General features: G+C 36.3%; 1 protein-coding gene across 3 annotated transcripts in view; it reads right to left on the bottom strand.

The window, feature by feature from the left end:
* Positions 1-1,170: 1,170 nt before the first annotated feature.
* The window catches only part of LOC145998804 (bestrophin-4-like), a 114,654-nt gene continuing 93,461 nt past the window's right edge, over positions 1,171-22,363 (bottom strand). Inside the window, exons 10-12 of one of the 3 annotated variants that reach the window (XM_083135425.1) lie at positions 20,731-20,778; positions 15,048-15,243; positions 1,171-3,074 (exon numbers count right to left, since the gene is read on the bottom strand). In XM_083135425.1, coding sequence (XP_082991551.1) covers positions 1,937-3,074; positions 15,048-15,243; positions 20,731-20,778 — 1,382 coding nt within the window. In that variant the 3' untranslated portion in view covers positions 1,171-1,936. The remainder of the gene's footprint in view (positions 3,075-15,047; positions 15,244-20,730; positions 20,779-22,363) is intronic. The other 2 variants (XM_083135427.1, XM_083135426.1) reach the window with 2 other exon arrangements.

The following is a 22,363-nucleotide window of genomic DNA, read 5'->3' as shown; positions in this document are numbered from 1 at the left end:
ACAGTGGCACAACCAGGATTCTTTGTTGGAGGAGGCTTTTTGCAGCCAAATATTTAGTGCATGATCTTTTGTATTTTTTATTAATCAAATTTATTAGAAACAGATTACATATATGAAGCAGACATTTAAAAAAAAAATTATTTGGTGGAATTGTTTAAAGTATAGTACACACTCTTTCTTGGACTTCAGCTCCAAAAGCCATCCCCTTGGCTAAACCAGCCTAAAATTCAATAGAAAGTCCATCACATTCACCTCATAAGTGACGTATATGTTCAAGCAAGCATAACTTCAGTTCTGGGGTGTTCATGTTCTATCTTCATGGAATGAAGTGCAATCTTTAGTTTTTTACTTTGTAATTCACACATTGCAAAGGGAACATTTTTTAAATGTTATTCATTATCACAATATTTGAATTGTTTGCATTTTGTCTTTACTCAGTGTGTTTCCAACATCTTAAGTACCTGCTCTCCTATTGGTTGATTGCTGTAGAGCACCGTGTTTTCTTGTTGCCCACTCTTTTTGCAGCAGTCTGCTTAAGTGTCCATTGACAAGTATCTCCAAGAACAGCCATATGATACAATGTCATGGACAAGCATGTAAGCATGTATGCACCTCCAGATTGTCAGTGTTCGAGCCAACATCGTAAGCTTTATTGGTATCTACTAGAAAGAAATAGAGTGGTGGTCGTGGGACCTGATTCAGTGATAAGTATTCTTCAAATGTCAATTCCATCAGGGAGCACACCTCTGTATGGGTCAATCACATCACTTACCTCCTCTAAAGCTGGAAGGGTGCACAGAAACTTCAACACCACAGATACAGGAGCCTTGGTATCAGGAAAATAACTGTTTCCATTCAGCCCCATGTACATTCTCAGCAGGGAATAATATCTTCAGCTTGGGTATGGGTGTTATTGAGTGTCCCTTCATCAATATCATCACTCATCCACATCATCACGACTAGCCACAAATGGCAGAAAAGTGATGCTAAATAACAAAAATAAAATAAGATCAGCAGGAAATAAATTATGTTAATTACTGTCTTAAAGAATATGACAACCAGCTACCTCTGTTTTGTAAACAAGTATATTTTTAACAATCATCCTTATATACATAAATGTAGAATTGTTTACACAATCCTAAAATAACAAGGAAATATTCTTTTCTCTTATTTAGAGGTTTGATAATACCCAAGATTATTTGCCAATATATATATTTTTGCATACTGTTATCATCCTTAATTATTATTATTTTTTAAAAAACAGGTATATGTACCTCAGAAGACTTTAATTAGAAGCTTTTGCTATTCGATTTCCCTAATTTGAGAAATAAGCAAGTTGTACACACAAACTTGTGTGTCAATATGGAAATACTCTCCTTTTGTGTCACAGAGAATCCTTCATACTAAAAATTCTTTCAAAATACAAGCATTCAAAGCAACATTTTCACTTTTTAAATTACAGTCGTTCATCCCAACATTATTGCATGCACACACACATGATTGATGAAAAATAAGAATCTTGAGAACGCAAAATTGTCTTTTGGAATAATACCACAACTCAACATTTCCTGACTGATACAGATCCCGAAGAACTCTTTTAAAACTGAGATTGTTTTGCAGATGTTTTCAGTGAGAACACTCAGTACACAAACCTCCAAAGAAATGTAATGGCCAGTCATCACACAGAGTTGAATAACACACACTTGTACTCCATTGTACTCTAGGAGAACAGACACAGGATACATTGGGCAAAATTGAAAAAAAAAACACTTGGAGGAAATTATTCCTTTGAGCATGGCGAGTGAGAAATCACAAATTACGAAAAAGAAAGAACAATAACAACAATTTGTGCTGAAAAAATTGGGAAATAAATACTGCAGTCAATTTGTTGCACGATAATTTTTAATAAATTCTTGTCCATATTTTCCTTGTTTCGTCAAGGCCAACAAAAATCTTTCCACCGTGAATGATGTTTATTTTGTTCTGAATTGTCTGTCTTTCTGCCCTCTGCCTCCTGCGGAGTTACTCTGCCTATACTTTCAGAAGACTCTGTAGGACTGCTAAGTTGCCTCCTCGCGATTGGTAAAACAAACTGCCTTTCTATCCCTTCATTGAGAGGTTTGTGCACCGCTGCTGGCTCAGGTATACGTTCCTGTGGCAATCCAGCTTCCGCTTGTTCAAGCATGTACACATCTTCACCATCCAAGGATGCTGTACTCCATGGTTCGGCTACAATTACTTGTGCTCTCTCCACTATTGGACTCTCCTCGCAATTTTCTTGGAAACTTATGTCTGGCAAACTTCTAGTTATATTTGGACTGGGTGAGGCAATTGCTGCAGCATACTGAGTGGGCGGCACCCCACGTAACTGCGGTAACTGAATGCCTCGCGAGCGATGTGATTTCGGAACAGCACCAGTGCTGTGTCTAGAGTCTGTCCGTGTTAATCTGTAAGTGTCGTTGCATATTTTGGGTATTACACGAGGACTGCTGCTTCGATGAGACTCAAATGATCTTTGTGACCCCATGACATCTTGAGGGAACGGCAAATTCCTTCTGTGTGGTTGCAGATAATCTGTGGGAGATACATCGTAATACGGGTATTGACCAATATTAGAAACACTCTCATCTGACCGTACGCCTGATGCCCCAGGTAGAAGCGCCAACTGTCGCAGCAGCTGAGATTGGTTAAACATTACGTTTGGGTTTGGAGGGTCGCTATACCGCTTTTCCATCGCCCTCCACCGCACTCCCTTCTTCTTTCCATGGGATGTCTTCCTGTTCAAAAACAACAGTTTGGGACAGCTCTTGAGTCGAGGCCTGGGTGTTCCTGGTTCATCTTGACATCGGAGGTTGAGGTCGCTACGAGTTGAGTAATAGATGTCCCCAGGTTCTGAGCAGTGTGTGCTTTCCCCATCTAAGGATGTTGTGTAAACAGCAGAGAAGCTGCTGTCCCGCCGGCCCCCTGAACTTCTCATTCCCTCTCCCAACATGAAAGAATTAGCGTCATCATTGTCGTCCAAGCCCGCCATGCCCACTTGAGGAGAGCTGAGACTGATCTTAGAAAATGGCGACCTAGAAATAGAGATATCTATTAGAAGCAACTAAGAAAAATCTGTTCAGTAAAGAATAACTGTGAGGTGAAAGCCTTAGAAAGAATGTAAAGAAAACAACAAATTAAGACCTTCATATGTCCATTGGTACAATGCATTTGAAATTAAGTGTGCTGATATTTCTGAAGCTTTGACATTTTAAACCAATTTTCTCACTTGCTATGCTTTTATAATTCCTGATAAATGTCAGCTTTAGGAACAAACAGCAGTAACATTAAATACGTTTGACAGTAGAAAACTTCTTACGTCACATGGTGGCAACATATTTGTTAAAATCACTAAAAAACACACAAACAGCACAATTAAAAACACTTTAGGAGTTCTTCCGAACTTTCAATTCCATCTCAGAATCATCAGGGCTGGTCGAGGGGCGACAGAAGGGACGCGGTTGAAGTTCCGCTGGCGCTACTCACTGTGTCTCAACCGTGTCCCTTCTGTCGCCCCTCGACCAGCCCTGATAATTCTGAGATGAAATTGAAAGCTCGGAAGAACTCCTAATGTGTTTTTTATCATGCTGTTTGTGTGTTTTTTAGTGTTTTTAACAAATTAAATACATTATTACAAAAAAAAATTGCAAATTACATTCTCAACATCTTTAGAGATTGCCTGCACCTGTCACAATGAATGTATTTTGCTAATGTAGCAGCAAAATTAGTAGTGCAATGCACTGAATACAAGAAATGCTTTCAACTGTTAGTGGTATCATTCATTCAGTATAATACATGTTAGTAATCTTCATATTTCTCTAAAACAAAATAGCTGCAAGAATTTATATCACTGGGGAGAAATAAGGAAATGTAGTTTAAGAACCCTTTCCTATTGTATCCACATATGTTTTAAATGTGATGTTGGTACTTGACCAGATTAGCAGTTTATTCTATCCAAGACCTTGGTGAATTTCTGAAACTTAGAGCTTCAAGATTCATATTTAGGTTCAAAATCTATCTACAAACATGTGGTGCAATTAAGAATGCAATACAACACTTGGAGACTATGGATACTATGGATGGTCACAAAATCCAGGTTTCAAATTAACCGATATCCATTTTGGATGCAATGAATAATCTGAATATCTGGAGAATTCAGATTTCCAGTTACTATGGATAATATGGATCAGATATCAAACTAATACGGCTATTCTTGAGATCCGAGTATTCAGATTGCTATTTACTTTTTCATTTCAGTAAGCTATTCTGGTTAGAGTGGTGTCTGAAATTAAGGAAATAATTACCAAATAAAGGATCAGGACACTAAATTAAGAATGTTATTTTCTAAAATGTATGTATCTCTTTTACGTTTTTTTGTTATGCCGGAAAACTTTGTGCATTGATACTGAACTTAGTAATGCAGAGATCTGTTTTCGGCAAAAAATATGCGGAGAATCTGTAAAACAGATACACAAACAGATTGGATGAAGAATTTGTAGAGAATCTGTAAAGTAGAAATATGAACATGAAGAATAAAAGAATATGGGAGAGCCAGTAAAACAGATAAATGATAAAACTATTCAGATAATGCACACATTCTGGTATTACGGATATCCAGATATTTAGGATAATCTGTTGTTGGATAATCCAAATATCTGATACAGCGTTGAAATCTGGTTAGAAAATGATTTTATCCCGATTTGGCTATCCCTATTGGAGACATTGAAAAGCAAGTGAAAATTTACAGTCTTTAACCAAGTAGCCAACATGTGAGGCATACATGCATGTACACGTATACATGCCTACCTTAGAAACATTACATAATTTAAACTAAACTCGTCTGAGGGCCACCATCTGCCAAGCAGCTTTTTCATTGGGTGATCCTTGGTCAGTGTATCAAGTCCCATCATCACCGTTTTCTGGTTTTTGAGACCAGAGCCTGGTGCTTCTGTCCTTGTGATGCTGGATCAACATTGAAATTTTTGGGGCTCTCACCAGCAACTGAACCCAGCATTGAGTAGTGACGGAAAGGCAAGAACAGTTTGGCTACACGGGAGCCAAATACAGAATACTACAAAATTGCCTACCTCAAATGAAACAACTGATTAGGAATTTATTTCAATAAAATGAAGACAACAGATTTGCAATTTATCCAGGATAGGAATTAAATGGATTTGCAGCACCATAGTATAGTCTACATTTTCATATACAGGGTGTCCAAAAAGTATTTCCCTGATTACAAACTTTATTCACATTCGCTATATGTAAGGTAGAGATGTGAAAGTGGTGCCAAAATGTTGGAAAACTAACCAAGTTTTTTTGTTGCAGGTTTCAGTAACGTGGCTGCAGTGTAACAGTGCCAGTACCCAGGAAACTGGAAATGTTCACAAATCAGGAAAAAGATCAGTGTGTCCTCTGGTATCACGAGACCCGGTCACCAATAACAGTGCAGAGTAACTTTCAAACAACGTATGGAAAGATGCCGCCCGATGTCAAGAGTATTAAGTCGTGGTACGACAAGTTCAAGACCACAGGATCTGACTTACCGAGAAGTGGCCAACCATGAACCTCAGCGATTTCAAACAACGTAAAACATCAGCTAAAGAGATCTCTTCGTGATATCTTACACAAATGTTTATTGTTTCGTGCATACAAAGTGCAAATTGTACAGGGCTTTGTTGCCCAATGATACCAGGGGACACATTGAGCTTTTTCCTGATTTGTGAACATTTCTGGTTTCCTGAGCACCGACACTGGTACACTAGAGCTACTTTACTGAAACCTGTAACAAAAAAGACTTGGTTAGTTTTCCAACATTTTGGCACCACTTTCACATCTCTACCTTACATATAGCGGATATGAATGAAATTCGTAATCAGGTAAAACACTTTTTGGACACCCTGTATATCAGCCAGCTGATGGTCGAGTGCAATTGACTTTCAATCTCGCCGCTAGGTTGAAATCCCAGCCTGGGCATGGGTGTTCTTTGTGAGCATCCCTTCATCAGTTTCATCTCATCATCACTTATCCTCAATGTTGTGATTAGCCACAAGTGGCAGAAAAACATCATTAAATAAAAATGCAGAGTTTCAGTACATTCAGGGTCAATGTTCAAGCGTTGAATTTTGCAATAATTCTATTTTTATGGTATCATAGGCCTTGCAGATATGACTATCAGTACTTCCCATTGATCAATGCTATAACCATTTCCTTCATTGCCATAATAGAGCATAGCACAACATGTGCTTAACACTTTTGCAAGACAGGCCAGTTTACTCTTCTCGACCTCCCCCCCCCCCTCCCCAATCAGAGAGAAAACCACAGCTTTAAACCTAGGGGTGCAATGCACACTGACAAGGGCTACTTCCCCCTTCCCATAAAACAGGTCAGGGAGAGTGTGGTACAGGTGGACATTCTTCTCTTGCTTCCTTGAGCATTTGCATTTTTCGAGGATTGCAAAAGAATCAGTCCAGTCCTTTTTTAACCTTTCTGTCTTCATCCCTTCCTCATATACATGCCACTGGGCGATGTAGTGGCCATTCCCAGAGGAGGGCTGGCTGCTGATAGACGAGAAAGGAGAAAAGATCTGTCAATGCGTTTGACTGTCAACCATGGCATGCACTGTGGTTTCGGCAAGAAGAGTGATGGGGTAAGGATGCTATACTGTTGGAAAAAGAATAGACATCCTAAACATGACTGCAGTGTTAGACAACATACTTTTTCCATTTTGAAAGTGGAAATCCAAGAACTGCTACCTAAAGATACATAGATAGAAGTTTCAGGACCATATTGTACAAGCTTTCTAATTGACATTTGGGAAAACCAAACACAGATTAGTTTGTTTAATCAGAAGTGGAATGAGAGAATATTTTAATATTTTAGAGCTAGATTAAATACAAATGGTAGAAATCTAAAATATGCTGAGACAATTATGCAATGCATGTTGTTAAAACAAGCACCTAAAAGTCCATGTTTTCTTAAAAAATAAAATAAGTATCATAGTATGAGGTCATACCCCACAGTTTTATTTAGAAAAATAAACTGGGGAAAAAGATATTTATGTTGTACCATTGCAATGTTCTATTCAGATGTCTCTCCCCATCAAGAGATTTTTGGCAAATATGATTATTTACGTTCCCTACCCATGTATTTATTCTGTAGAGTTAACTTTCCCTACCCATGTATTTATTCTGTAGAGTTAACTTTCCTACCCATGTATTTATTCTGTAGAGTTAACTTTCCCTACCCATGTATTTATTCTGTAGAGTTAACTTTCCTACCCATGTATTTATTCTGTAGAGTTAACTTTCCCTACCCATGTATTTATTCTGTAGAGTTAACTTTCCCTACCCATGTATTTCTTCTGTAGATTTAACTTCATTTTTTTTAAATCTGTTTTTCTTCCAACTGAAGAATGTAGATAGCCAGTAAGTTTTATTATTTATTGTAAATCCTTCACATAAATAATTTAGCAAAAATGTTTCGGTAGACAATATATAAAATTGGATGCAAATACAAACAAATGTTCTCTGTTATGAATCAGTTTGTCTGAAGAACTGATACAGCACTATCTTAAGGCAATGGAATTTTATTTTTTTTTCCCTGAAGAGGAGAGCCAAGCCACTTCTCGAAATGTTAGACAGAAAACTGACCTAACCAACTTGATCATCCGAGAATGACATTACGAGGAAAGCCTCAATGTCAACTTTTGATGTTGATAGTATGCTGCATTACAAAAAAAGGAAAATTCACCTCAGTATTATGGACGATGAGCTGAATGATTGGATTGTACATGGACTTCACATATTTTACCAAAAGGCTTTTGGGTAGTAGTTACCTGAAAGTACAATGGATTTCTATTACATCACTTCCAGTGTTGTGCACACAACAGAAGCATGCAAAGAAAACAATGGCTTCATGTATTTATTTGTTGTCAAACCAACAAAGACACCCTGTTAGTAAAGTACAGGAAAGTGAGTTGTTGTACATGCACAAAGTCAGTGACAGTGCAACTTCTATTTTACCTCTTTTATCTGTATTTAACATTTTTTAACCTTTAGCAGACTGCCAGTTTTGAACGAAACCACCCAAATTATGGCATTCCAGATGGCTGGTTCCGATTGAAACCACCTCCACGTGGCAGTAATTAACAAATCTTGAAAACTGCACATGACATTTCAGTTCTGTCTTTTTTTCATTAGTACACATATGAAGGTATGACATACTCGAATTATAAAACAATACATCCATTGTTACAATTATTATCTAGCAGAGAATGAAAAAGTCCTTTGTTACCCCTTGTAATATTATGGGATATGTTTATAAAAATTGCTGTAACTCCTAAACTACTGCTTGTTTTTGAAAAATTAAAATTTTACATGTTATAATGAGTAAAAACAACACTTTAAGCAATGTGTGACAATTAAGGGTCTGGGGGTGGATGAAGGCAAAGGACCAGATTTCGAAATTTGCCCCGACCACATGGCAGCAACTAACATGCCATTTCTAGAAAACTACGCATGATATTTCAGTTTTGTTCATTAGTGTATCTCTAAAGGTACTACATGCTCGAATTACAAAACAATATATCCATCGTTACTATCAAAATTCCAGAAAGTGTTTTCATAAACTGACAACACTGCTGCTCTTATACGTTGTTGTTATTTTTTCCCTCTAGAAGTATCAGCCTGTTTTCAATGAAACTTTGCATGGTTGTAGGAATATACAACTGCTATGTACTGCATTTTTCATTCATTCAGTCTATTGTGGGGACCATGCCATACACCATTTTTTTAAAACTTTCAATTTTCTTCTTTTTCTTCTTCCATGCAAAATGTATAAATTTTACCTCCGCTAAAATCACTGTCTAGATAAAAAACTATTTCATCTCTCTACGACAATTAGTTTTTTTACTTCTCTGCGAATTTGAAAGCACATGCTTGGAAAGGTCCCAAGCGCAGAGACTTTCCAGGCGCACAAGGCTCCATCCACTAAAGGTTAAACACTTACCTGACCTTTTAAAATGTATTTTAAAGTTTTAATGAAATGATATTGACAACTACCTGAGGGGGCCACATGATATGTTGATCAATAATAATTTCTGCACGGCATAACTTATGTTTTATCTTATTCAGAAATTTGTACTTGAATATTTATGCTGCTACTAGAAGAAATACCCTGATTTCATATTACCTACTCGTTTATGAAGCATTCTTTGTTCCAGTGTGACATTTTATTTTATTTTCAAGTGTTCAATTACAATTCATATTTGTATAATGTGTTTGGAATATGTCATTTGACAACAAAAGACAAGAAAAATCACATTTTCTGTGACTAGGTCCCTTGCAGTACAATATGTTACCCACATGTAAATTGACAGCACCGTAAGGTGAAAGATGAAATTAAGTCACAGTGCGATTTCATCCAAGATTATCTTACACAGCAAACACACTTAAGATTTCAAGTAGCCATGGACTGAAATTCGCTCACATAGAAGCCTTAGAAATGGAAGATAAATGTCATACTCTACTAATTTCTATCTGTAATAGTAATACATAAGTGAGAGAGACTTTCTGGATCATTTTAATGCTCTGAATCAATTATTATTACTAATTTGAAAATATATACGTATGTTATACTTATAACCATCATTTAATCCAAATGGCACTTTTTTTTTTGCAAATTTAAAACTGTCCTGAAAATCCGTTCCTTATACTACATCAAACAAGTGCAGGCATTTTTTTACCCTGTAACCATTTTTAAATTTAACAAAGTTTAAACCATTCTTTGAAGACATGAAATTCAAACTGTATAATAATTACCATTAAGGAGGCAAGGGTATTCATGAATTATGTCAGTTAAACTGTTACATCAATGAAATGGCATGTCATTCCCATTTTCTTTAATTCTGAATGTCATTTAATTTTTAAGATAACATTTAAGAACAGTGTGCACAAATAAGTCAGTATGTGAATGTTTCATTCATTCACCAAAGTAGAAAACTTGGTAAGGTCCTGTATTTGACATAGTAGATAAATTTATAGATTTCATTTGTGATGTTTGTATTAATTTATATGATGCAACATGAAAATAATCATGTTCTAATAGCAAATTCTAGGTGCTTCAACTATAAAACTCTACATGGTTGTTATTCCTGTAAGACACATTCAGACTCCCACATAGCCAAATGGATAGTGCTCTTGCCTTTGGTGCGAGCGGTCCAGGGTTCAGTTCCTGGTGTGAGCCCCCAATATTTTGGCGTTGACCAGCATTGTGAGGACAATTGGGGAGCTACTTGAAAAGAAGTAGTAGTGAGTTCCGGTCTCAAAAGCCAGAAAACAGCAGCAATGGGATTCGATGCACTGACCACGTGTCACCCAATGTAAAAAAAAAAAAATTCTGCTCTGGCAGGCCTTGACCCTTAGAGGGCTGTTTAGCATGGAGTTTAGTTTAGTTTTAGTAAGGCATATTCGGTTAACAAGTGGATTATCATTATCATTTTACTTGACTTCCTTGTCTATACTTGTGCATTTCTTTGTTGGACACTAGAAGTTTAGTTTTCCACCAAAATAAGTGCAGAACGATAAGGCACTCATAAATTTCAACACCAGTGTAGAGTTTTAATGTAATAACCTGCTTTGATTTATATTAGAAATGAGACCTATTACTACTGGCTTTTATAGACATATTGGTTTGTTGTTAAAGTTACCAGTATTTTTTATAATTTCATAATGCAACTATTTTGTTCATGTTCTTGTGAATAGACATATAGATGAAGATAGATAGATAATGTATTCTGTTTTGTCAAATAAATTTCTGGATATGCCAGTTCATTTTCTAAGGCAAACCTGTTGCAGTGATTGGATTTCACATATTATTTTGTGACTGGGTTTCATATATTATTTCAGGACAATGGTTAATTCTGATTAATCATGATTTTTTCCATTTTTGTCTGATCCCGTATCGACATTTTAAAGTTTAAATTGGTTTGGTATCCTTAAGAAATCCATTGATTGGTTGATTGTGTTCATTTTACTTCACTTGCCTTCCACTTGTAGCTAATTGCGGAGGTGAGGATGAGTGATGATATGATGAATTGATGAAGGGACACTCTCAAAGATTGAAACATGGGACCCCTGATACCATAGTATGCTGTGGTAAACACACTACCACAAATGTTGACCCATATAAATTTCATGTTGGTGCGTGCATCTGTTTCTAACCCTATTTGATGCTTTTGCATTGAATATAGAAATCATTAATTGTGTCCAGTCTTATTAAAACTCTAGAACAGCGTTTCTCAAACTTTTTTCTCATTGTACCCTTTAGTCGTAACTAAACTCCCATAGGTTTTCTCTGAATAGTGGGTTTTGGGGATTTTTTTGGCTGCCTGAGTGGTGGGGAGTTTTTGATACGTTGGAGGCTTGTCTCTGCAATTGAGCAAACTCCCATTTGGGCTGTATGTGGAAATATTGTAAACAAATAAACATTTGAATCCTATGTTTATTATTTTATTGGGTGTTCTTACGTTTACACTCTTTATGCCTAGTTACAAAAATTAAAAAGTGAAACATGTATGATATGAAATGTATATAAAAATCTTCAATTTTCATATATTTTTTCCAGAGTTATTGAAAAAAATTAGAACAAAAATAATTTTGTAAACAGTCAAGCACAATTTTGGAGTTTTGTTCCTCAGAGTTCTAGTGAGAAGAGTGGTTCTGCATAGCCTGACAGAGTTTCTTGATGTCTGGTTGTGCACTTGAAACTGTCAAGAGAAGATTTGGCTCCAAATGTAATAAATCTATTTCAGTACTGTTCCCAGTTGTACTTGTAACGTTTTTACTCTTAACAAATGTTTGTGGGTTTTTGAGTTGAAATCGGTAGAAATTTCAAACGAGAATTTTATTTCAAAACGTGAAACGTAAAGTGTCAGTGACAAAGCTTTAACGCTCAACAGGAAAATGAAGCTGTTTTTAAGTCCAAAACAATGAAGTCTGCTCTACACACCTGCAGCAAGAAATGTTCTATTGTGGGTGTTCTTGACATTTCTCTTCCGAGCTGATCGCATACCCTCTTCAAGTCATTCATCTACCCCTGGGGGTACACGTACCACAGTTTGAAAACCACTGCTCTGGAAGATGCACCTTGTTTTGATTGGTTACAATGTCTGTCTCTAGCAGTGGCAACCATGATTTTGTGCTGCATGGTTGCAGACATACAGGATAAAATGTGTGAGACATCTTTAACATTTGGAAACCTAAATTATCATCACTAGAACTGTTTCAAGCACAATTTTGACTGCAAACTTTTGGAGCATGTAAAAATACATATGTTGTACTAGTGCTTGAATAAAATGCAGGAACTATTAGATTAAATTATGCACAAATTCTTCTTTAAACTAAGCTCACTACATTGCCATAAATTGTATGCTGTTATGATATCACTTTCAGGAAGTATATCGATATTATTCATGACATAACTCATGAAGAACCTTGAAAATAAATACTTACGTAAGGATGAACAAAATTACATTAAATGAGATTCTTAACTTCTATGGTTAGTTAGATAATAGAGCTGAACATCACACTCGCACACTTTTTTTCCTCACACGAGACAGAATTTGTTATTTGGATTATAATAAACAATCTTTCAAGCCAGCAACCTAACCAGCTAACCTATGTCAACACCCCTTCAGTGGAAATTCTATTCTATGCATGAGTCTTTTCAAGAGAAGATTTTCTGTGATTCATAATATTTTTAATGTAGCAGATGCTAATTTTATGTTACATAAAGTAATATTACCTTCATTATTTATTGGTCCAAGCAGTTCTCTTCCTGGTGCACCTGATTTTAAATTTTCAACCAAAAATTTATTTTTTGCTTAATTATCCATTAAAATTTCAACAATAAAATGGAGGTTAATCATTACACCCACCCACATATACATTTAGAATTATTTATCAAACATATGTAAAACAAAATTTCAGAACATTTAGTCTGCAATTAATTGTACCTCTTCATACTTTTTATTAATTTTGAATAATTGTACTTTCTGGAAATGTTCATGTTAAGTTGGGGCTATAAATTTTTAATTTAATTTATAATCTTTTCAGCTGCAGTAATTCGTCTTGTTCCATTTTGTCATTTTTGTGTTCTTTAGCAAAGTTAAGAACTAATACACAACTGAAGATGTTACAAATTATAAAGCTCTATCTTTACTCTTCTTTCTAGTCTTCAACCACCGTTTTTTGATGATATATTTTACTCTTATATGTAATATAGAAAACAAAAGAATAAGTTCACAATGTACGACAATTAGAAAACATCCAATTTTCAAAGTTTCCCGAAAATGATTTTTTTGCATTTTCTTTGTTTTTCTTTTTTTCTCTCAAAATTGGGGGACGGGCATTATATGTCCTCAAAAAAAAGAGTGGTCTTTTGATCTGCTTCCCTGCAAATTTGGCCCATTTAGTGCCCATAGGAAATAGGAATAATTTAATTTCAATGCTGAAAAACATCAATTTTTGAGCGAGAATTTTAGAACTAAATACTTTCTTCTAAAGTTATCATTATTTTATTATTGCCATAAGCACTTTGGACTTACTATCATGTAGCATGACATTGGTTGTTAAATTGTTTTTCTGGAAAGCCATTCGTGAAGCCTTTTAACCATTGTTTGGTGTGGGGTGGGGAATTGCTATCCCACAGTTAAGTTTTCATAATGCATCCACCCAGCAAGGATAATTGGCATAAGCATCCATCCACCTACTGCATTGTCTCCATGTTAACCATATGAGCATCTCTCCACATATCCCGAAACTCAACCAACCATCCTCCCAGCTAGGAATTTTCTTCAAGCACTGATTTTAACAAGAAATAGGTAGATGAGCCTCTATGAGTTCTGTTAGTACTCAACTATTGAAGCCAATAATAAAGGGTGTTCAGAAATTATTGGTTGATTTTGTAAGGCCATATTTTCATCAATGGTGAACAGAAATACACCATTTGAAAGAGAGATATTTGCCATTTCACACAGACCTTAAATACACATTCAATATGCACCTCATGCATGGCAGGACAGGTGTTGAAGGGATACTTCCATTCTCACCAAGCATGTCTTGTGTGATGTTTCTAATGGTGATGCTTATTCACCTTTGCAATTCTATGAAAGTGGAGGAATGTAAACATTGTCTTCGATGAAACCCCACTGGTAGAATTCTCCACTCATCGGAAACGTCACCCAAGACATTCTTGAGAAGGTTTGGTGAGAGTGGATGTACCGCTTGGACACCCATCCTGCCACACATGGGATGCATATTGAATGCATTTAATGTCTGTATGAAATGGCAATTATTTCTCTTTCAGATGGTTGTAGTATCATGCATCTCTGTTCACTATTGGTGAAGATATGGTCTTACAAAATCGACCAAAATCATCATGTATGTTTCTCAATTATTGAAATTGTGGAACATTGCATGTTCCCTTGCTAAAGTTACAGTACTGTCTTTTGTGACATGAAACTGCTCAGAATAGTAGCCATTAATACACATTAATACATACTGAACACAAATATTTACAGTGTCAAAACAAGAGGAATTAGTATATCTGAAAAATATGTTTTGTATCAGAAACAGCCAATTCATATGTACACACCAGAAAGTAACCCATCTTTAGCAGTATATTTTATTGTGTATTATTTTTGTTTATTTTGTTTAAAACTGAGTTTCCAGGTCAGAAAAAATCAATAATTAAGAGAATTGTGTTTTAGCATCAACCTTCACATTGATTCGACAGGATATGTTAATATTACAAAAAAAACACTTCTTCACAGAAAATGCACATACCCCCAATGTAGGTTGGGTTGCATGACTGGTGGTGAAGTTCTGGGGAAAAAATAAATAACAACCTGTGGACCATGCAATGAGGATGGGGTTCCTTCACTGTCTAGGCACTGGTGGGTGCGAGGACATGGTTGGGTCGGGGTGTGGACAGAGGTTGAATCTTACCGCCTGATACCTGATGTGCCACTCGGGGCTTCTAAAGGGCTTTGAGGTCCACTTCCTTTGCTCGATGACAGCAACCTGAACAGCGACGGAGATCTGTTCCTTTTGTATCTTGGTGAAGAGTTCCTTTCTCGGCCAGTCAATTCCTCCGGAACAGTAAGGGTTGACATGTCTCCTCGGCCATTCTGATTTGCTCCAGCTGTATAAAATAAGGTGCAGTGTTACTACATGTAACATGATTGGCCTTATTTAGAAACCAAAATGTTAGATGTAAGTAATAATTTTGAAGAGGGAAATTCTGTTCATCTTACCAAGAGAGTAAATAGGATATTATCCAAAGGATTTATAGCTACAACCTTTACTTCCTCACTGAGTGGATTAAAAGAATGTTGAATGCAATCTTCGTGTCCCACAAGCCATACATTTAGTTGATGTTTGTATATTTTTTAAGTAAAAATAAACCTACAGGTAAAATTTTATAAATACAACATTAACTGTATGAAAACATCTCTTCAAAATTCAGTAACAAGTAAAGGGTGATTCAAAAAGCACGCTGGTTTGAAATCGCTCAGCACGTTGTTGTTACGTGGTTGGCAACAATGGTGTGTAGTATGTTGTATTCTGTGAACCTTCAGATTTAAAAAAAAAAAAACGTTGGTTGAGAATCACTCGCCATATTGTTGTCAACTGTGCACCATCAGAATTCAGTCTGTGTGTGAACATGGAATGCTTCAAAATGGAGCAACGTGTGCTAATTGTGAAAATGTTTTATCAAAACGGAGAAAGTTGTGCTGCAACTGTCCGACGTCTTCATGCGAATTTCGGGCGTGATGAAGCACCGAATGAATCAACAGTGCACATCCGTGTTCTGACCGATCTGTTAAAAACATTGCATTGGTTCGTGACAGTGTGATTGTTAGTCCAAAGAAATCGGTCAGTTGCCGTTCCCAACAATTGGGCATAGGATATTCTTCACTGCGGCGAATTCTTGTTCATGATCTCCATTACCACCCCTATAAAATTCAGTTAACCCAAGAACTGATCACCAGAAGAGTCGAGATTTTGTTGGCTGGTTTCTGAGAAGACAACAGGAGGACGACGGCTTTGCGAGGAAAATCTTCTTCAGTGACGAAGCACACTTCCACTTAAACAGTTTTGTCAACAGGCAAAATTGCCATATCTGGGGATCAGAAAATCCATACACAGTTCGTGAAAGGGAAATGCATCCACAGTGAGCGATGGTTTGGTGTGGCTTTTGGGCGGGTGGTGTCATTGGCCCTTATTTTTTTGAAGATGAAGCAGGACAAGCAGTGACAGTTAATGGAGATTGATACTGTACAATGATCAGAGATTTTTTGTGGCCTCATTTCGATGCAATGTACATTGAACAGTCATGGTTTCAGTAAGACACTTGCCACACGTCCGGCGAAACAATTGCATTGCTTCACAAGAAGTTCCCGGATCGGCTCATCTCGCTTCGTGGTGACCAGCAATGGCCTCCAAGGTCATGTGATTTAACCCCTTGCAATTTTTTCCTTTGGGGTTATGTTAAGTCTTTGGTGTATGTCAATAAACCCCGAAACATCGTCGAGTTGAAGGATGAAATTCGATGAGTTATCAGCGAGATCGACATGCAAGTTTGTGAAGCTGTGATCAACAATTTCATGAAGAGAGTTTTGTGCCAGCAAAGTAGAGGGGGTCATATACCCGATATCATTTTCCATACCTGAAATGGGAAGTTTTGATTAATGTGTTTCTGTTCCTTGGTACATGTATTTTTCCAAAATAATGTTGATATTTTGATATATTAAAATCGGCATGCTTTTTGAATCACCCTATATTTCCCTTCCATTATTCAAGAATAGTATTTTTAATTGATAATTACTGTAAAATTGAAATACACAATTGAAATACCATAGATTACATGATGTGCTCAAAGCAAGGATGGCTGAGTGATAAACCAATAATAAGTGCCAAATATTTCATCAAGATACTAATTGTTTATTCATCTCCTTAATATAAGTAAGCAGGATTTTGTCTTTGGTAGGGAAACTGTAAATTTAGAAGCAAAAAAAACAACAAAAAAACTGCAGAACATGAATTATTATCAGCAATTTTACAAATAATGCCTTTATCTGCCAATGTATTGATGTAATATCTCCCATATCTAATATATACATTTCCATTCTCAATAATTTACTTTTCACTACTTCTGTGAAAAAATAATATCTGTTTTTATCTAACATTTTGGTTTTTTATATCATCTAGACTACAGTTCTTAAAAAAAAAAGGAATATGCATTTCTTCAATATTTTTAAGTTCCTGCCTAATTTTATGATTATATATAGTAATCTGTGATTACCAGTGGAATATATGTGTGAGTCAAGGAATGAAATAAAGGGGAAAAAAGAGAGGAAAGAAATTGAAAAAGATGTGAAGATCATTAGACATTATGAATAATTCAATGTTACATGCCACTGTCATATCATACATGGATACATTATGATTGGCCATGAAAGTTCTTTTAGATGAAGTTTCCCTTCAATTTGAAATAACAAATGTAATTCATTAAAATTGATTAGTGATCTCAAGCTCCATAGAGTTGGTGTCTGTATTCCGATAAATGTAGGGTTGCTATATTTCATAAGTAAAAATCCGGGATCCCACTGACCAGAAGAATGTTGGGGAGGGGAGGGGGGCTGGACCCCATAAAGTTGTATTCATCATTATTTTGGATGGTATAATTATCATATTCTTTACACTTAGTGAACAGAAATTTACTTCGAAGTCTTATCATTAAACTTACACTTTCTTTTTTGGTGATATAATGAACTAATCTGCTATCTTACAATGTCAAAACTTCATTTGGATTCTGCGTACTGAACAGATAGGCACCTGAGCACTGACTGCGTACCATAATCGGCTTACTATACAATGAAAGAGAATCTTAATTGAAGTACTGCAAATATAAGGAAATAAAAGTAACATTATTACTAATTGTCGGCAAGTGCTTTGAGCATGAAGTCAAAGATCTCTGCAGCATCTTCTTTTAACTCGACAACTCTTGCATTACTGAGAGGGAGCAGTTCAATGTACAACTACCAGGTGTGCTGGTTAATAATTCTTAATTGATTCGAAAGAAAACCAGTTTATCTGGGGAGAAAGGTAGCAAATGCTTTATTCAAAGTATGCGCCATTGCTAGCTATATATTGTGCCCATCTGTCCGTCAAATTGTGGATGCCCTTCCAGAAAAATCGTTCACATTTTGAGGTGATCCAGTCAGCAAGCCATTGTTCGACATCCTCGTAATTGTTCAAGTGTTGTTGGGAAAGTGAGTGAGACATCGATGAAAACAAGTGGTAGTCCGAAGGGGCTAAGTCTGGTGAGTATGGCGGGTGGGGCAAGAATTCCCAGCAAAGTGCAGAAATGGTGTCTGATGCCTTTCGCTGTGTGTGATGAGGCATTGTTGTGCTGCAAAATCACTTTTCCGTGTCTTGTTGCCCAATCTGGGCACTTTTCGATCAATGCATGGTTCAAATTGATGAGTTGTTGACGGTAGAAAACGGCACTCACTGTTTCACCTGGTTTCAGAAGCTCATGGTACACCACACCCTTCTGATCCCACCAAATGCACATCATTGTCTTCCTTCCGAAGCGATTCGGTTTTGCGGGCGATGTTGAAGGTTGTCCTGGGTCAACCCATGACTTTTTGCATTTTGGGTTCTCGAAGTAGATCCATTTTTCATTCCCAGTCCCTATCCGATGCAAGGAAGACTTTCTTTCATGCCGAGAAAGCAACACTTCACACACCGTTTTTCGCTTTTCCATTTGTCTGTCGTTCAGATGATGTGGGGCCCATTTTCCTGCCTTCTGGATCTTTCCCATGGCATGAAGACGATCAGATATGGTTTGGCAACCAACATTTAACTTCTCTTCCAGTTGTTGTTGTGTTTGCATATTGTCTTCATCCAACAGTGATTGCAATTCGGCATCTTGGATTTTTTTTGGCTGGCCCGAGCGATCTTTGTCTTTCAAGTCAAAATCACCACTTTTGAATCGTAGAAACCAACGCACACACACGTCTTGCATTAGGACATTGTCACCGTACATTTCCACAAGGATACGATGGCTTTCACTCACGTTTTTCTTTTGATTGGACAAGAAAAGCAGGACATGCCACACATGCACCTTATTTGGTTTTAAGGTCGACATGTTTACCACACAAACCCAATATCACGATCACTCGCACTCGGTTGCACATCCACGGCGTTTTGACAGGTACTGTCCTGGCAACACACTGACTTAACAGTTGAGACTGTGCACCAACCCTTGCTTCCAGCGCCATCCAGCGACGAAATTAAGAATTATTAACTGGCACACCTGGTATATTGTTTTGTAAAATGAGCATTTTAAAATTACGTCGACACATTTAAATAGAAATAATGCTCATGAAAATGTAGTTTTGTTCATTTCTGCTTTCCCTCTCAATTCTGGGACATTAGTGCATGCCGAAGAAACTTTTCAGGACAAATGATACCATTCCAGGACTGTCCCAGAAGATACTGGATGTATAGCAACCCTACATAAAAATGTTCTTTTTTTCACCTTGGTTTTCTTTATGTTCACTTGTTGAATTTTGTATTGTATTGCACTGTATTTTTTTTTGTTGTTGTTCCTGTCTTATACGCTGATACTCAGTTTTTGATTGCCTTCATTTCTGGATATTTTCTCTGTTCTGAATTAGGCGATTTATTTCTTGCTTCCTTGTGATCTGTGACAAAGAAGATTACAACGTATTCTTTTCTAGTTAGATTAGGTAAGTTATTTGTTGAAAGTAGACCTACATGTTACTTTATATTTGAGATATCCATGTAAATTCATTATAAATTCAGTGATAAAGCTTTTTCCTGAAAAATGTGTCCTATATGTTGGCAAATATGGTAATTGAATGTAGATTTTCAGCTAAAGTTGTCATGATTAGACTATTGACTGAAAACGACAAATTCTTTGTAATGCACATATTTTAAACAATTTTTTTAAGCACTGTTTTTCATGCAGTACATTTGTAGACACATGCCAATGTGATAGGTGGTGAATGTTCAACCAGGAGTTAAGGTCTAATTAGTGGAGCAAATAATGGAAATAAGAATAGTTGTTTGTTGAATTTTCAATTAAGGATTGTCTAAATTTAGTCAAACAAGAATGTTGTGAAAATGTTACCTTGAAAAATATGTTCATGTAGTAATATAAAATCATGTTAAAAGAATAGTATATTTTAAAATGTGACTCTAACTATACTCTGAAAAATATCTCAATGGAAATGTTTTTCAGATAGGCTTTTGAAAATGAAAGGATACTTACTGAAGTAAAGTACCGGTATTTTAAATTTTATTATAGGTTTATGTGCAGTGACATTTCAACACAATAAATTGGTTTAAAGCACTTTAAATAAGGATTGCATGCCAACTATTATAATGTAAAATGAGATGGCTTAAAAATAGCAAGTTTCTCATTCGTCAAGATAATTCATGTATAACCAATTCAGTGCAAGAAATGTAATTGTTTGTTTATGCATATTGAGGGTATGCATGGTACAAAAGGAAAGCTATTTCAAAGTACATGCATAGGACACTCACAGGGGGTGTGTTGAACTCGATCCAATCTACATTAAGAAATATGTCTCACCTGACAAGTTCTGGAGAGAGGATCTTGGTGTACGAAGAAACATTTCTCCTGTGAAAGTCAGTGTATAATAGAGGCATTACAATCTTCTAAGAAAGCAAGTGCAACAGTAAAGAATAAGCTCATTGACATGTTAATAATTGTCATGGTCTTTAAAGCAACCATAACACAAATATGGATTATATTACTTCCTGATTATATATCATTTGGGCTTGGGGAGACTGAAATTGCTGGAAAAAATTAACTTCACTTTGACATGAACATTAAATTGCAATGATACATATAAATATGCAGTAAAGTGGTTAGCATTCTAGTCTTTCCAGATTATGTCTAATGGGGAGTTAAAGAGATTTAGTGTGTGACAGCATCATGAGCATGAAGTTCATTTCACTCTGGAAAGCCAGATCGAATCAGAGATGGGCCACAATATGTTGATTACACATCAATAGACCCCTGCCACACGTTGTCCATTAAAAGCATGCTACATGGAAATGGGTAATTAATAACAACATAAATTTATCTATTTATTTCTTAAAGCCCAAAAAATTATGTTAACATTGAAAGCAGTATAATGTTACAATCACATTCATTCTCCCGTATGCATCAAAACAAAACATGAATAAACAATACAAATGAAATTAGAATCATGCCAATGTGAAATAAGATAGCACAGATGTCTAGAAAAATGTGTTATTCGCCAAGAGAATTCATCTGTAACCAATTTGAAACAAGAAATGTAATGGCATTTTTTTTACAACTTGATGGTGTGCATTAGAGTGCTGCAATGAGCGTTTTTTGCTTGACCGACAAATAGTTCGCACGGACGACGCGAGAGAGCATTAGGAACTGACAGCTCTTGGATCACCATGACGTCACGAGCGAATTTCGCTCGAACAGGCAAAACGATCAGTATACGCTCGAAACCCAGTGGTTCACGTGTAACCGTAATTTTTCTGTACTATTGACCCTTCAAACATGGATCGTGAAGTGAAAGACGCAGTGAAATTGAAACTGAAGTGAACATAGTCATCATTTTCAAGTTAAAATGTAATTTAGTCCATCTTTGCAACACATAGCAATGTATGAAAATGAATAGATGACTATGGGCTGAAACTACCAGGATGGATTTTTACGCATATATTTGTACGATTATTGTCCCATTCAAAATATATTTGATATTCTATATATTCGAGCGAATTATGCTTGAGCGTGGGAGATTCGATCGAGTATTTTCGAGCGAAAGTGGTCCAATGCAGTACTCTAGTGTGCATGGAGCAAACATAAAGCTATTTCCAAAAAGTACATGCATGGAACACTCTTGGAAAAATTCAAGCTTGGTATGCAAGAATGCCAAGTGGTCGATTTGATCTTGTCACCAAAGTTACTAGGTTCAAATCCCAACCAGGGGATGGTGATCTTTGCAAGTGTCTCCTTCATTAATTGCATCTAATCATCACTCATTATCATCGTTGCAATTAGCCAAAAGATAAAGAAATGCGACGTAAAGTAGCATATAAAAAATAGGAAGATTTAAGAGAAAGAATTAGAAAATAATATTGATATGAAGAGTATCTAAAATCAAAGCAAACAAAGATCCATACATTTAGGACATTTTGAAATTGAGTGTATTGATTAC

The sequence above is a fragment of the Lepisma saccharinum genome, chromosome 14, assembly GCF_977018435.1.
Source record: "Lepisma saccharinum chromosome 14, izLepSacc3.1, whole genome shotgun sequence".
In the NCBI taxonomy this organism is placed as follows: domain Eukaryota; kingdom Metazoa; phylum Arthropoda; class Insecta; order Zygentoma; family Lepismatidae; genus Lepisma; species Lepisma saccharinum.
This window is presented reverse-complemented; position numbering and strand designations above follow the sequence as displayed.